Raw genomic sequence first — 15,533 nt, 5'->3', positions numbered from 1 at the left:
CCGTCAGTGAAGACCTTGAGTTACTGTAGCCACTGCTAACTTTGTTGCCCTCTCGTCCTCCACCACCCTCGGCAAAAAGCGATCCTGATTCTGTACTTTCAAAGTTTCCTCCACTGGAATGACAATCTGAGCACCGCCATCTATCACACGTTTGTGGCTCTGTGCTACCTGACGCCCATTCTCGGAGCTCTCATTGCCGACTCCTGGCTGGGGAAGTTCAAGTGAGTCGTGGCAGGTTTCTTGTTAACGAGCAAGCCAACAAGTAATGATAAGCTTTGGGGTTTCGGAGGGTGGGCTAGGGGAACGAAGAATCAGGGAACGTAAAACTCTTAGGAGAGAGTCCCAGGCCCTGTTTCTACTCATCCTCATATTGTCAGAATTCAGCACAGTGCCTGGCATTCGGCAGGGTGAATGCAAGTAGCATCGGTAGGATTTTTTTTCCTCCTCTAAACACTTATAACGTCTTTGTCGCATCTTGAAATAGTAGGAGGGATAGCGTCTGTTGTTAATGACGCGTGAGAAATTAAGGGCTGGGAGAACCAAAAAGCTCCCTCAAAACAACCCAGCTGCTGAAAGGCTCAAACTGCTGGGCCACAAGCACGGGGTGCTCAGCCAGCCCTGCAGGAAGAGCTCCAAGAGTGCGCTCGATGCGGGGGCAGGGGGCGGGTCATTGGGACATTTCCTTGGACTTAACACAGAAGGAAGTAAAGGCTCTTCCAGGTCAAATGCATGACACGGGCAGAGGCAGGAATATTCACTATCTCAAAATTACTCAATATAATTCAAAAATAACCAATGGACCACTCCTGCCCGAATATTGTTACCAGGTGCAAGATAAATATCTCTGACTATTTAAAGATACAGGTCATCATTTCAGTAGCTAGGTAACAATAGACACTGAGTCTTTCAAATAGTTGAAAGAAAGAACAGATCTTCTGCCTCCCCAGGTTCTCGCAGCCAAAACTTCGCTCAGTGCTTACATGCTGAGGAACAAATTCTTCAGCAGGCTCTGCCTTGCAAAGGTTTATCAGGTAATTGTCCCAGTTTGAGAAACAAGGAGAATCGTGACTGGGCTTTTGAAAGTTGGAAGCAGAGGCCTTTTCGCACTGGCGTAGGAAGTGTATGGCTCTTGTACAATTAACTTGGATTCTCTTGACCTCTTTTAACACAGGACAATTGTGTCGCTGTCCATTGTCTACACCATTGGACAAGTAGTCATTGCAGTGAGCTCAATTAATGACCTCGTGGACTTCAACCACGATGGAAACCCTGACAATATTTCTGTGCACGTGTGAGTTGATGTTAACTGCGGCCCTACCCCATCCTCTCACTAGTTGCTTGTTTGGTGCTGTAATTTTAAAAAAAAAAAATTTTTTTATTGAAGCATAGTTGATTTACAATGTGTTAGTTTCTGATGTGCAGCAAAGTGACTCAGTTATACATTTATATATTCTTTTTCATATTCTTTTCCATTATGGTTTATTACAAGATATTGAATATAGTTCTCTGTGCTGTACAGTAGGACCTTGTTGTTTATCTTTTTTTTTTTCTTTTTTTGCGGTACACGGGCCTCTCACTGCTGTGGCCTCTCCAGTTGCGGAGCACAGGCTCCGGACACGCAGCCCCAACGGCCATGGCTCACGGGCCCAGCTGCTCCGCGGCATATGGGGTCTTCCCGGACCGGGGCACAAACCCGCGTCCCCTGCATCGGCAGGCGGACTCTCAACCACTGCGCCACCAGGGAAGCCCTGTTTATCTATTTTATGTATAGTAGTTGGTATCTGCTGATCCCAAACTCCTAATTTATCCCTCCCCCACTTTGGTGCTCTAATTTTTAATCATTTTCCTTGAACCTTCACCATAAGTGTAAGGAAAGCTTTCCTCCCTCATCAGTGTAGAGAAAGGTGTTGAATTGACTCAGAGTTGGGTCCTCAGTATGTCACCATCCTAACAGTTGTCTGGAGTCATTGCTCACTTGAAGGCTTGGTGTCTTGGGTGCATCTCCCATGAGGCGTGGTCAGTGCACGGGATGTTTGTATTAATCTCCATCTTCCCTAGAGGGGCATGAACTCCCACAGACCTTGATCCTCAATTGCCCCAGGTTTCCTCAAGACTCTGTACCTTTGATTTTCTGTCTTGTACCACATTTCTGCTCATTGTTCGGTAATTCAGTTTCATAAATATTTTTTCTAGCCCTATGTTCTGCTTTCTTGATGAACAGTGCTATTGACAACTGCTCCTCTGTGAGATGAATTTCCCTTCATGGCAGTCTGGCCTAGCAGACAAGTTGAAAAGATTTATTTCGTTTTCTGTTCTTTTGTTTCGATTCCTCGATCTATGAGTAAACCATCTAATGGGTTGGGAAAGTATTATTGAAATTCAAATTAGTATCTGCAGTATCTGTGTTTCTGGTTTGTTAGTCAATCAGATTGCCACCCAGGCTAGGTCCCTGGATGTGAACCCGTGGTGTCCCCAGGGAGCTGTGTAGGTGGAGGGGAGTGGGTGTAAGCAGGGTATAATCCACAGCTCAGATTACCAGGATCTGAGTCCCACAGAGGAGCTGTAGGACCCAGGCCAACTTATCTCCTCCACACCTCAGTTTTCTAATCAACAATATCAATTAAGAACATGGAGTTCGGAGCCAGGCCGTATGGGTTCAGGTTCTGCCTGTGCCTCTGCCTAGTATTGATCTTCAGCAAGGTTCTTAACCTCTGTGCCCAGTTGTCCTTATTTGTAATAGTACCTGCCTGTGCGTTAATCCAGGTAGAACACCTAGAGCACTGCCTGGCAAGCAGTAGGTGCTCAAGAAAGCTTAGTGACTTATTTTATTTCACGGGGTTAGTATTGAAACCTGCCTACAGTCCTCACGAGAGTGCACGGTATATAATATTCAACCGGCTGTGTTTTTGTTGTCCTTTAAAATGCTCAGAGTGACACCGCCAAACACAAGTTGTTTTAAGAGGCAAGCAAGATGAAAGAGGTGCTTCTGCCAGTTAGTCTAGGAAGATGGGCATGATTTTTTAAAGAATTCTTTCTATGTGCAGTATCTTCCTTGACTTTATCTGTTTCATAAAATATTTTTTAGCATTTTAAAGCAATATTAGCAATCAAGAAGATATGGAATAAACACTTATAAAACCTGAAATTTGTAGTAACCTATTGTAAATCTAACAAAATGAGGGTTGGTAAATTCTGTGAGTGCTTTTCTTCAATTCAGGAGATAAAACACAGATAACTTGGAAAACACAAAAGTAAATTTAAAAAATTTAAGTTTAGGGCTTCCCTGGTGGCGCAGTGGCTGAAAGTCCGCCTGCCAATGCAGGGGACGCGGGTTCGTGCCCCAGTCCGGGAAGATCACACATGCCGCGGAGCGGCTGGGTCGATGAGCCATGGCCACTGAGCCTGCACGTCCACACAGGAGAGGCCACAACAGTGAGAGGCCCGTGTACCGCAAAAAAAAACCAAATAAACAAAAAACACCCAACTCTTTAATCCCTTTTATTATTATAAATAATCTCTTTTTTATTATAAAAAGTTATAGTAATAAACATTTTGCTCTGCTTTTTTCAGTCTTCTGTACTTTGTGAACAAGTTAAGATCCTACTACATAACCTGCTATTCTGCTTTGCAATTAAATAATGTTTTCTAATGCCTTTTAATGACTATTATTAGTCTGTTATGACTGTACCAGAGACAATGCTTAAAATTTCACTTACCCATTCTTTTGCTAAAAATCATAAGGCTACAAAAGAACTCCATACCTAAATCTTTGTTCCGAATTCAAGCCATTCTTTAAATTTTCTAGATGGTAAATTATTAGATAAAGGTATGAATTTGAAGACCCTTGAGTTCAAGTTTCATTCAACTGTCAAGACTGCATTTCTTGAATTATCTTCTGATACAGGTTGAATCCCTTCTCTGTGTGCCTGGTCCTCTTAGGGAAATTAGGGGAAAGAGAGGCCGATGATTTTAAGGATCTCACATTTCAGCAATACCCATCTCTTTCCCTAGGGCACTGTCCATGGTTGGCCTGGCCCTGATAGCTCTGGGTACCGGAGGGATAAAGCCTTGTGTGTCTGCATTTGGTGGAGATCAGTTTGAAAAGGGCCAGGTGAGAGCATGCGTCACCACAGAAACCATGTAAGTGATTATAAACACCAAGGAATCAAATTCCATGGTCAAAGTGTATTCTCCATTGGAGGCTGTTCGAGTACACATGAAAGTAAGACACTGACCAAAGCTAAGTTCAAAGTCAAGTCAGATCATCGGCTACAGTTGATCCGTTACTGTATTGCCAAAATCACCCTACCTTATCCTTTTTTATTACAGGAAAAACAAAGAAACAGATTTTTTTCCATCTTTTATTTGGCCATTAATGCTGGAAGTTTGCTGTCTACTATCATCACTCCCATGCTCAGAGGTAAAAAATATCTGAAGTGGACCTTGGTTTTTCTTTTTTTAATTGTGAAGAGAAGTCAGGTGAAAAGGTTGAGTCCTTGTTGGTTTGTCCTGTCCCACAATTCTCCCACGATGCCTCAGCTGTCACATACATCCTAGAGGATACAGTGAAATCTGGAATGCCAGCTACTTTTCTTTCAAGATTTAACTGCTAATCTTATTTGAATCCCTTATCCCAGTGACCCCTGAAGAAGTTAAACCGTCCTTAGCATAGCAATCGATTTTTCTAACTTATTATTAATGCAAAGTCCTTACTCATGGTAAGAGATAAGACAAGAGAGGCTGTTTGGAAACCACAGCGGGTGGGCCATAGTTGACATTTTTGCCTTCAAGCTTTGCTCCCCAATGACGTTCAGCGAGCCAGGAAGAATTTAGCAGGCAAGGTTTTATTCTTTGCTTTCCCATCATCTCAGATATTTCTAAAAGAACTGCCCCCAAGGAAGAGAATGGGGCAGCGTCTGTCATCAGCTCACAGTTTTGTGCTTGTCAGCACTCCACTGAGGGTTTATGAATTTCCCATATGGAAGGGAATATTTGGGGACAAATTAGACCAAAACAGGACTATGGTGTCCACACCTCGAGTCAGAATAATCTATGAAAGAAGATAATTTATGGAGTTTATGTATTTCTGCCTGTAGTAGCACTTTGAAGATGACACTTAAACCCCATTCCAACTTGCTTTGTATGAAAATGTACTAGCTTTTATTCTTACATTATGTTTTCTCACCCCCTAACCTCCCCCGCCTCCAGGTTCTACTAGAATATGTGTTGTGCATGTTTGAATTAGAAAATGTGTAATAGGATAATTTTTAAGGGAACATCATGGCTCTCATACAGATATAACGTCAGCATGACAGAGATTTTATGTAACTTATTAGTTGATGAGGGAACTGGAAAGCTGCTACAATCAGTTCAAATAAGGATTTGACTAACAGAGATTTAGGTTCTTTACTGGATGGGGGGATTATTTTGCATTGCTGTGAATAGGAATCATTTGTACAGTAACGAACAGGAAACATTTGTATGACTATAGTTTTCTGCCTAGTTAAGTTCTTTCTCTGCAGAACTGTGAAACAGTTGGTCAAAAACAAAGACAAACCCCTTTAGGATCAGATGATTCCTGGAGGCTCCAGAACTCCATTGAAAGGACTTCCAGTAATTTCTGTTGCCCCTTCCAGAGTCTTAATTTTTTCCCTACCAACCCTAGGATTTCAGAGCTAAAGTAGATCTTCAGACAGGAGTTAGGAGACTATGGCCCACAGGCCAAATCCAGAGATCTGGACAAGACCATCCATGTGTGTATTGTCTATGGCTGCTTTCACCTATAAAGGCAGGGCTGAGTAGTTAGGACAGGTCCACAGCCTAAAAGATTTACTATCTGGCTGTTCACAAAAAAGTTTATTGACCGCTACCCTGGGCCATCTAATTGTTTTCTAATTGGCATGAATTCAGGGACAAATAATCCTGATTTTCCAGGGCCCTTTGATTTTACTTTCTGAGTCCCACTTTCTTCATATTATTGTGTCTAGGTCATTTTCGTCTCTCCCAGTAAGTCAGTCCACAGAACATAAGGATTCCCACTGATTTTGGCTCAGCTGGTATCGGACATCTATTTAGTGGCTAAGGTTAGAACCCGCCTCCATCTCCTGCTCTTTCTGCTGCAAAGCCGTTTGCTCAGCTTTGTAGTAGACATCGGTCTACTGCAATGACCGTCTACTTGCAATGACATCAGTAAGGCAAATGGATAAGTCTAGAACATTAAGTGAAAACAATATGTAAGAACAAGTTAGGGATTTACAAAACCGGGAAATAGATGAGTATTACCATTGCCATAATGAATTTTAATCTTGTCATTTCTCCCCAGTTCAAGAATGTGGAATTCACAGTAAAAAAGCTTGTTACCCATTGGCGTTTGGGGTTCCTGCTGCCCTTATGGCTGTATCTCTGAGTAAGTAGAAATCAGTTGAATTAATACAGTCCTGTGATCAGGTCAGGCCTTCATATTAATTGTTGTGACCAGTTTTTAAAAGTTCATGTAACAAATTGTAATAGTAAGTAATACAAAGAATTGCTATCCCATGTTAAACATACTCTGAGAATTCAAAGAAAGTAGAGTTGGCGTATTGTTTCAGAGAAAGTAGGATCAAAAGAGTCCAGAGGAAAGGGGATCAACTGAGTTGGACATTTAAAGGTTTGAAACTATTTAGGCAGATTAAGAAGAAGGTGATAGAATCTGCTAGCCTAGGTGAAACCATGGCTGAAAGCTTTTGTTCTTATCAACATGTGCGCATCTACAACTTGCCTGAAGACATGGCAACCTGGTCCAATTGTCACTTAAATATTTCCAGTGAACATCTAGTTTTCCATAATGTATCATCTCTAAATGTTTCTACAAGACTGTCTTCCCTCTGGGAGGAATATATGTGTATAGTCATTTGCACAAAAGTTCTTGGCATTGGCTTTCTAGGAGGTCTGAAGAGTTTTCTACAAGGGATAGTCCAGTTTAAAAGATGGTAGGTGTCTTCATTTCCTTGGGCTGCCATGACAAAATGTCACAGACTGAGTAGCTTAAACAACAGAAATTTATTAATTGTCTTACAGTTCTGGAGGCTGGAAGTCCAAGATCAATATGTCAGCAGGGCCATGCTCCCTCTGAAGGCCCTAGGGAAGAATCTCTTCCAGGCTTCCCTGCTACCTCTAATAGTTCCCTGGCTTGTTGCAGTATAACTTCAGTCGGTCCACAGCCTTCCCCCTGTGCGTGCATCTGTGTCCAAATGTCCCCTTTTGATAAGGACACCAGTCATTTTGGAGTAGGACCCACCCTAATGACTTCTCCTTAACTTCGTCATCTGCAAAGATTGGATTTCCAAATGAGGTAACATTCTGAGGTCCTGGGGACAGGGACTTCAACATCTTTTGGGGAGAACACAGTTCAATCTACAACAGAAGCAAAAGAAGGAAACAGAACCCAATAACCATCTCAAGCCTTCATAGCATCTCCTCCCTCTCAGATGAGGTAGCAGTCAGCACTATCACGTTCTCTGATTTTTTTTACCAGTTTTTAATAGTATTGAGTATGCCCTTTTTCATCTCTTTTGCTTATGTTGTAGTAATTTAGCTTTATCCTTACACTTAGGCGAAAGCTCAGGATTCGCCCCCTTTTTAACATCCATTTTCTTCTGTAATTGTTTAAATATTGCCACTCTCCCCTAGAAGGCTTATATATGCCATCTCTCCTTCAATTCTGGGTAAAGAGATAGGTTTTCAAAAACTATTGCTGTATGCCAGATGCTGTGTTAAATTGGCATCAGGTAAATTCTCTTTTCGTCCCTATGGGTCATCCTTACATCAAAGATTATGCTCTTTCTTATAATGGATTTGAGAAGAGGCCAAATCCTATGCCTTACCATCCTCTCTAGAAGTTCCTATCGGCAACAATCCTATGCTTGAACAAGTTCATTAGTTAATCAGAAGCTTAAAGATTAAAATATTGGTTGACAAAAAGAGGTAAACTCAAATGGAATACTCAACTGGGTATTCCATGTCTGGATTGAGGGAAATTAGCATTGGGTGAGAATACAAGTAAACTCCTCTTCCTTCAACTGTAAAGAACATCTACAATCCAGGCACACACTTGGAGATATGCTTGAGAGTTGGCAAAACTTCATGTCTTCTTAAATTGGGGAAAACAAGTAGAAGTCAAGCAATTCGTCGATGTTTTAAAATTATTGAATTGTGATATTGGATAATCAGAAATCCCAGCATAGAGATTGTGGTTTTCAGAGTCTCTTGCAGAAAGGCTTTTTTTTCCCCCTAAATTATTTTCACAGTATTATACATTTTATAAGAAGGTCCATGGAAGAATGGCCTCATTGAAAAAGAACTTTTTAACTTTTCGTAAAACTGTAACTGCACATACAATTAATGGTAACTGTTTCTGTACCATGACCACAGAATAAATTCTGCCATATGTGATTAAGTAGAAGTTTCAACAGATTAGTTCCTATTTTTGTCTGAAGATTTAAAAAAAAGAAGAAACTTTCTCTTGCTATTGCAGCCAGAAAATTAAAGCTGTGTTCTATGTATTTGTAGAATAATGCATTAATCTGCTTTGTGAAAGCATTTATCCCTGTAAAGAGGGATAGAACTTGTGCTCAAATAGCTCTACCGAGTGTCTGCAAGCTGCCCCAAGTTCTGGGAAGGAGACAGTATTAGGCTTCAATGTTCGTATATGAGAACACAATATAATATTACTCAGAAGCTGCTGTGATCATTAGAATCAAAAGCACTCTGGAAACCAGGAGAGAGGGAGGTAAACCAACACTAATGAGTAATCCCGGTATCTCCAAAACAAGGTTGTAACTCAAATAAAAACACATATTCTAGTTCACAGATAGTTCTGTCAAACTCCCTGTTGACTTATCTTCTTTTGCCCTCCCCAGTTGTATTTGTCATTGGCAGTGGAATGTACAAGAAGGTCCAGCCCCAGGGTAATGTCATGGCTAAAGTCGCCAGGTGTATTGGGGTAAGTATTTCAGTAGTCTTCTCTCTCAATCACATTTAGTCACCCCAGAGCCTTCTACCTCCTTTAAATTAAAATTCAATGAACCTTTGACTTTCCTTTAGACATTTTATTCTTGTTCTTTCCTTTTTTGATAAATTGAAGTTTCTTATAAAACTCACCAAATGGAAAAGGACACAAACAGAACTCAAAAAGGGAGGGATGGAAATGGCTATTGAACTTATAAAATAAGATCAGTGGTGATAGAAAAGCAAATCAAAGGGACTCTTTACCTCTTAAAATGATAGACAACATCTGATGTTTGTCAGGGAGCAGTGAAACAAAAATGGAGAGGTCTGGTTTCATAGTGTATATCCAGAGTCTGAAGTGTGGAAAGTGTCAGTAATCCTACGTGCAGGAACTAAGGCCAAGAAAATAACTTTTAAAAATGAACACAGCGTCACATGAAAAGATTATCAATGTATGTAATACTTAGAAAAAAATTTATGACAAAAATTGAAGTCCAGCAAGTTGCTGAAAATAGAACAGTGTTTAACTTATAGTGCATCTATGTCATACTATGCAGACATCAGGAGTCTTGTTTCCAAGACTATTTCACCAAATAGGAACATGCGGAATATGGTTTCTTCCATGTGCATCTACACGGTATGTGTCCACACAGGCACATTTTAAGGCAGGAAATCAATATTGAGTGTAGGAATTTTTAAATAATGGAGTCAAATAACTTTATTCTCAAACGTGCTACCCATTTTTTTTTAAAGGAATATCTACATTGTTTAATGTGAGTGTGGGAGTAATGTGTCACTCATTTTTTTTAAGTGTGGGTAATCTTTTGGATGTAAAGGCAGCCTTAAGATAATTTTAGTCACTTACTTTCCCCTTTTCCTGGTGTTATTGTGTAACAATAACAGGGAGTAATGTGTCACTCATTTTTTTTTAAGTGTGGGTAATCTTTTGGATGTAAAGGCAGCCTTAAGATAATTTTAGTCACTTACTTTCCCCTTTTCCTGGTGTTATTGTGTTAAACTATACATGTATACTTTATCAAAGTCAAAAATTCTCCCGCCTCGCTGCTATTCCCTTTTCCTCCTACACTTTCCTCTAACATTGGAACTATTCCCACCACAAAGATTTTTCCAGTCTAATAGGAATGATCCAATTCCAGTGATCTCTAAGTTCTTTCTTCCCAAGTAACTGATGACTTAGCCCCAACACCAAAAGAACAATTTCAAGCTATTTAGTCATGAAAATGATATTGTTATTTCCCAGCATCCTAAGTCACCTTGTAGCTTTGAGTTATTGCTTTTAAGTCACAAAGTCACATGCATGTCCCCAGCTGGCATCACCATCGCCTTCTCCTGCTGTTACATCACTGTGAATGCACTTTGCTTTCCTAAAGGCATCTTACAAACAAGGAATCTTGGAAGCCTCTAATTTTGTAATGGGTGGTGGTAGGTAGGTATGTTTTTTGGATCAGTGTTACCATGTTTTAAAGTATGTTCAACTATAATCTTTATTTTCTTCTACTTCTGTTTCTATGTAGTGAGTTCTCCCTCTCCTTCGTGTGACTGTAATACATTATTATAGGCCTTCACCATCCAGTATGATAGCCACTAGCCACGTGTGGCTATCGAACACTTGAAATGTGGCAAGTGCAACTGGGGAACAGAATTTTAAATTTGATTTCACTTAAATTAATTTAAATTATGTAATTTCTTATACACGTATTTCTATGTAGTGGGTTCTCTTAAATTTCAAAACCAGTACTCAATTCAGTTATTGGACAGCTTTTAAATATGTTTGAAACAACTTAGGTGTGTAAGTCTAGTTTTTCAAGCATAAATTTTAGACAGTGTAAATACAGATCAAACATTTCTGGTAAAAATTTAGCATCCAAATTGAAATGTGGCGTAAGCGTGAAGTATACCCTAGATTTTGAAGACTTGGTATGAAAAGAGAATGTAAATTTTTTCACTAATTTTTTAACATTGAGTACATGTTAAGACCATACTTGGGGTTTGTTGGGTTAAATAAAATATATTTAAAATGAATTTCACCTGTTTCCCTTTTACTTGTTAACATGGCTACCAGAAAACTCAAATGGCAAATGTGTCATGTGTTGTATTTCTACTGAACGCTCCTCTCTAGAGAATCCGGAGAGTAAAGTAGTAAGTAACAGCGTGATTTCGTTTACCCCAGCTCAAACGCTCTCAGTTAGTGAGAGGTTTGAAATAAATGCATGTCATGCCTTTAGCATCATCATTATACTAACTACAATTTTATATTTTGCTTCTCTTGTAAGTCTTCCATTAAAGGGAGTTTCATTGAAATGTGTTGCACTGATAAAGGAATCAGTTCTGTTTTGAAATCTGATTGTTCTTCCTTCCTTCAGTTTGCCATCAAAAATAGGGTTAAGCATCGGAGTAAGAAATTTCCCAAGAGGGAGCATTGGCTGGACTGGGCTAACGAGAAATACGACGTAAGTGATGATTACAGCCTCAACGGCCCCAGTGATCGTAATGCGTATTATTAAATAGGCTACATGGACAGAATTATCAGTCGTATCTTCATAAACTTTATTAGCCTTTTAAATAAGACTCTGTGTGAGAGTGCTTATTTATATTGAAAAGACCTTGAGAAACAATGGATATAATTTATCTGGAAACAATATTACCTCTTCATAGTTATTCATGTGGAATAATCTGCCGTTAGTTATATGTCATTATGACCACATAACTTTAGTTTGAATATCGAAGGGTTAAGTGATGGTGGTGGGATTTACATTTAGTGAATTTACACTTAAATTTGAATAATTTACCTCCTAAAGATGTTTTCACTCTTATTTTCAACACCTTAGGAATTTGGGGTTTTCTAAAGAAACCTGTGATAGGGTTCTTGGAACAATTACTCACCTCCCAGCTTGTCTCTAGATGCAAATATGTCTACGCTGAAAATAGCATTGGCTGAGAGCTCTGGCACAGGTCATGTCTGATTTGTCCCCGTACTCACTCCAACTGCAGGAGCAGCTCATCTCTCAAATTAAGATGGTTACAAGAGTGATGTTCCTGTATATTCCTCTCCCCATGTTCTGGGCCTTGTTTGATCAGCAGGTAACATGAAACTGTGTTTCTGTACATCTTCATTAACAAAGCATTCTTTGGGCATTACCGCATGGCAAGCTGTACCTACTTAGTATTTAGCTCCTGAAAATGTTCTCTTCCAGTTCCTTTTTTACATTTCATTTATTTGGTAACTGTTCGATCACCTAGGGTTTCTTTCTTTCTTTCCCCCCCCCTTTTTTTTTAATTATCTAGAGGGTTCTATCCACATTTCTGTGACAAAACAATGAAGAAAAGTAGGCGGGGTCGAGTAGAGGAGCCTTGGGAAAGACAAGTATCCAGGACTCCTGCCAGCCAAATTGAGAATTCAGAGCTTTTCTCCTGATGCAGCATGTAAAAGCTGTACTGTACTGTCTTTTATGGGATACACAGAATATTTAGACTGAGAGGGACTTGATATCTTCCACGCTGAAACGGGATTCTTGGGCTAGAAGCACCATCCAGAAATGTGAAATGCCTGCCAAAGTCATTCTAATCAGAGCAGGAGCTAGAACACATCATTGACCTGTCACCCTGCTCTTTCTCCCACAGCTGGAAGATGCGTGCCTAGGAATTTTTCTAAATAGGGTTAGAAAACCCAATGCATGACGCTCAGTAGCCAAAGTGATAAGCTGTCCTTTCTTTTAGAAACTGGGGTTTAAGAAGAAATTTACACACGTGTATGGTTTTATTGTACAGGAGGGATTATTAAAAGGGTAAACCATCTCTTGGAAAAAACTGAGAATAGACATTAATCTCCTTATTTGTAAGTATGAAATTTAGACCAACATCTTAAGAACAAGTTTTGCATGTTGGGCGGGAACTGGTTATTAGAATCAGGCTTGCACTAGAAATGCACTGAACACCTTTTATCTGTGTGACTTGGCGTAATCCCTTAACCGTTCTGAAAGGGTAATAACCCAGGGCAAGGCTGTGAGGATCAAAAGAGAGAATGTATAGTAAGTAATCAGTGACTGGCTTGTATTAAGAACTCAGCCGGTGGCATATTTCCTGACTTTCGATGATGTTCTCCTAGTAGAGATGATAGATTATGTTGAAAAATTCACATATCCAGTTCTCCATGGAATATATAACATATACTTGTACAGTCCTGCATCATCTTTTACTACAAAATAGGTTGAATATAAGTAGGCTGCCCAGGTTTAAATCCATCACTCTCTTGATGGAATTACATTTTAGGACAACCTAGGCTGTCAACGATAGGCTTTTTTTTTTTTTTCCCCACATTTGCGTTATATCACCATTTTACTTCTTAAAATTTACTTTAATGACGATGATACTCCCTTCTTGTTTTTTGTTTGTTTGTTTTTGTGTTTTAACTTAACAGTAGGCTCTTAACAGTAATAATGTTCCTGAAACTGTGATCCCAGTGAACATAAAATAGCCTCAGGGTGTGAAGATGCTTTCACCTTGCAGGTGATGTCAACTTCCCAGCAAACCTCAGAAATGCATTTCTGTCTCTATGAAGGAGAGCTTATCTCAAAGTAGTACTTTGTAGGCTCTCTGTGAGTGGTTGGAGTACTATTTGTCGTTAACTGAACAGCAGAAATGCAAGTTGTTTCTTCTTACCTACAATCACAGTGGAACTGGGAGAGGAGCCTGATACTGAAGAACATCTTTAAACCCCATAGCAATTCAGACCTCATTCCTGATTTGGAAAAGACTCCACACTGGCTTATAAAATGCTTAAAACCCACATTCCCAGATGACGCAGTAAACTTAACTTGTTTTTAAGGGCTCCAGGTGGACGCTGCAGGCAACAACTATGAATGGGAAAATTGTAAGTCTGGGACCTGGAGCTATTTTACGGCCCCTGGTCCCTATTCCTTTGCTTTAGCCCCTTTGCCCCCTTTTTGCTTCTCTCTCATAACATTCCAACCCCCCAACTGATCCTCTGTGCGAACTTATCAATGAGATTTTCCCCCTCTTTTTAGGGAATTATTGAAATTCAGCCAGATCAGATGCAGGTGAGAGAAAATATTTAAGTCGCTTCCAGAGCTCAGAGCCACCGCTGAGGCAGTAACAGCTCCTCTCCACTTCCTCTGCAGACCGTGAACGCCATCCTGATCGTTATCCTGGTTCCCATCATGGATGCTGTGGTGTATCCTCTGATCGCAAAATGTGGCTTCAATTTCACGTAGGTGACCCTCGGGTTGGGGTTCGGACTCCACGTGTCCCAGGGCTTTGCAAATGGGCCACGCTCCCTTAGCTCCCAGAGCCTCAGCAGAAAGAATGTCTGGCTCCTCTCCCATGACGCCACCTACGTGAGGGAGTTTTCAAAGAAATATTTTCGAATCAGATGTCTATGTGCTGACGTTTCTGAAAATTTGCCCTTAAAATAAAAGTGCTATTAATGGCACCCTGAAAAAGCCTCTCATTAAGGCTCCCTTGTATGTGTAGATGATAGAAATAGTAACTGTGGTCCAAAGTAGTTTCTAGAATTTAAATGTCCAGATGCAGATGAGAAGCTGTAACATTTATCCTCCTTAGTCCTGGTCATGAATAAGAGACAGAGAGACGCTTGGAATCCACGTGTTTTGGAGGGGAGTTGGTTTTGTCTGGGGGAGGCGGGCGGGAGAGGAGCGCTTCCCTTGTGGGTTTACCGTCAGCCTGCTCACCTGCGGCTGGCTGAGAGCCACCCTTCTGCTTGTCCCGCCAGCTCCTTGAAGAAGATGACGGTTGGGATGTTCCTGGCTTCCATGGCTTTTGTGGCAGCTGCAATTGTGCAGGTGGAAATCGAGGTGAGCTGCTTTCTGATTCTCCAGTGGCCTTTCTTGGTGGGTCTGGTGGAGCGTCCTTCTCCAGGACTGAGAGGATGAGGGAGGCCAGGGATTTGCTGATAAACTAAGTCCTGGGGCTGTGGACGATGCGCTGCAGGGCAAAACAGTCCCTTTCAGTCAGCGCGCCCTGTGGGTTCTTGTCATTGCAAAGGACGCAGCCAGGAATAGGGCCAAAAAGGTGCACTCAATTAGGAGAAAACTTAGATGGCAGTTACACAGGGGCTTCCGTTTATAATACAGTTTTTATAAGGGGAGGGAAGTTTGTGGAACTTGTTCTTTTGCTATTTAAACTCCTAGGAGATCTGGTTAAAAGAGGTTTGTCACTCACAAAGTCCTTCAAAAATATGTAAATTGTAATGGGAAATTGTTCATGGGAAGATGCCTTTTGTATCCTAACATTCCTGATGATGGTTAGTTCCCAAGCTAATTCACACGTCTGTTGGACTCAAAATGGGACTGAACTAGATTCCTAATGCTGTTCGTCTGAGAGCAGCTCTCAGACGCAGGGTGTTAGGTAGTATGTAAGATTAGAGGTAAAATAGCTCTCTCTCTCATTCTCTCTCTCTCTCTCTCCCCCCTCCCCTCCCCTCCTTTTCCCACCCCTGCACCCCCACGTCTCTCTTTTTCTCTGTCTCTTTCTCTGTTTCTGTCTCT

The 15,533-nt window shown here is 40.8% G+C and overlaps 1 protein-coding gene across 1 annotated transcript in view; it reads left to right on the top strand.

Moving 5' to 3' along the window:
• Positions 1 to 15,533, top strand: part of SLC15A1 (solute carrier family 15 member 1) — a gene marked incomplete at both ends in the record, with an annotated part of 48,467 nt that overhangs the window by 15,510 nt on the left and 17,424 nt on the right. Inside the window, 12 exons of the mRNA XM_082859268.1 lie at positions 80 to 221; positions 1,172 to 1,291; positions 4,012 to 4,111; positions 4,330 to 4,420; positions 6,323 to 6,406; positions 8,901 to 8,983; positions 11,373 to 11,459; positions 12,001 to 12,090; positions 13,835 to 13,879; positions 14,034 to 14,066; positions 14,148 to 14,236; positions 14,759 to 14,840. Of these exons, the coding sequence (XP_082715394.1) occupies positions 80 to 221; positions 1,172 to 1,291; positions 4,012 to 4,111; positions 4,330 to 4,420; positions 6,323 to 6,406; positions 8,901 to 8,983; positions 11,373 to 11,459; positions 12,001 to 12,090; positions 13,835 to 13,879; positions 14,034 to 14,066; positions 14,148 to 14,236; positions 14,759 to 14,840 (1,046 nt within the window). The remainder of the gene's footprint in view (positions 1 to 79; positions 222 to 1,171; positions 1,292 to 4,011; positions 4,112 to 4,329; positions 4,421 to 6,322; positions 6,407 to 8,900; positions 8,984 to 11,372; positions 11,460 to 12,000; positions 12,091 to 13,834; positions 13,880 to 14,033; positions 14,067 to 14,147; positions 14,237 to 14,758; positions 14,841 to 15,533) is intronic.

This window comes from Leucopleurus acutus (genome assembly GCF_964270905.1).
Source record: "Leucopleurus acutus genome assembly, chromosome: 18".
In the NCBI taxonomy this organism is placed as follows: Eukaryota; Metazoa; Chordata; class Mammalia; order Artiodactyla; family Delphinidae; genus Leucopleurus; species Leucopleurus acutus.
This window is presented reverse-complemented; position numbering and strand designations above follow the sequence as displayed.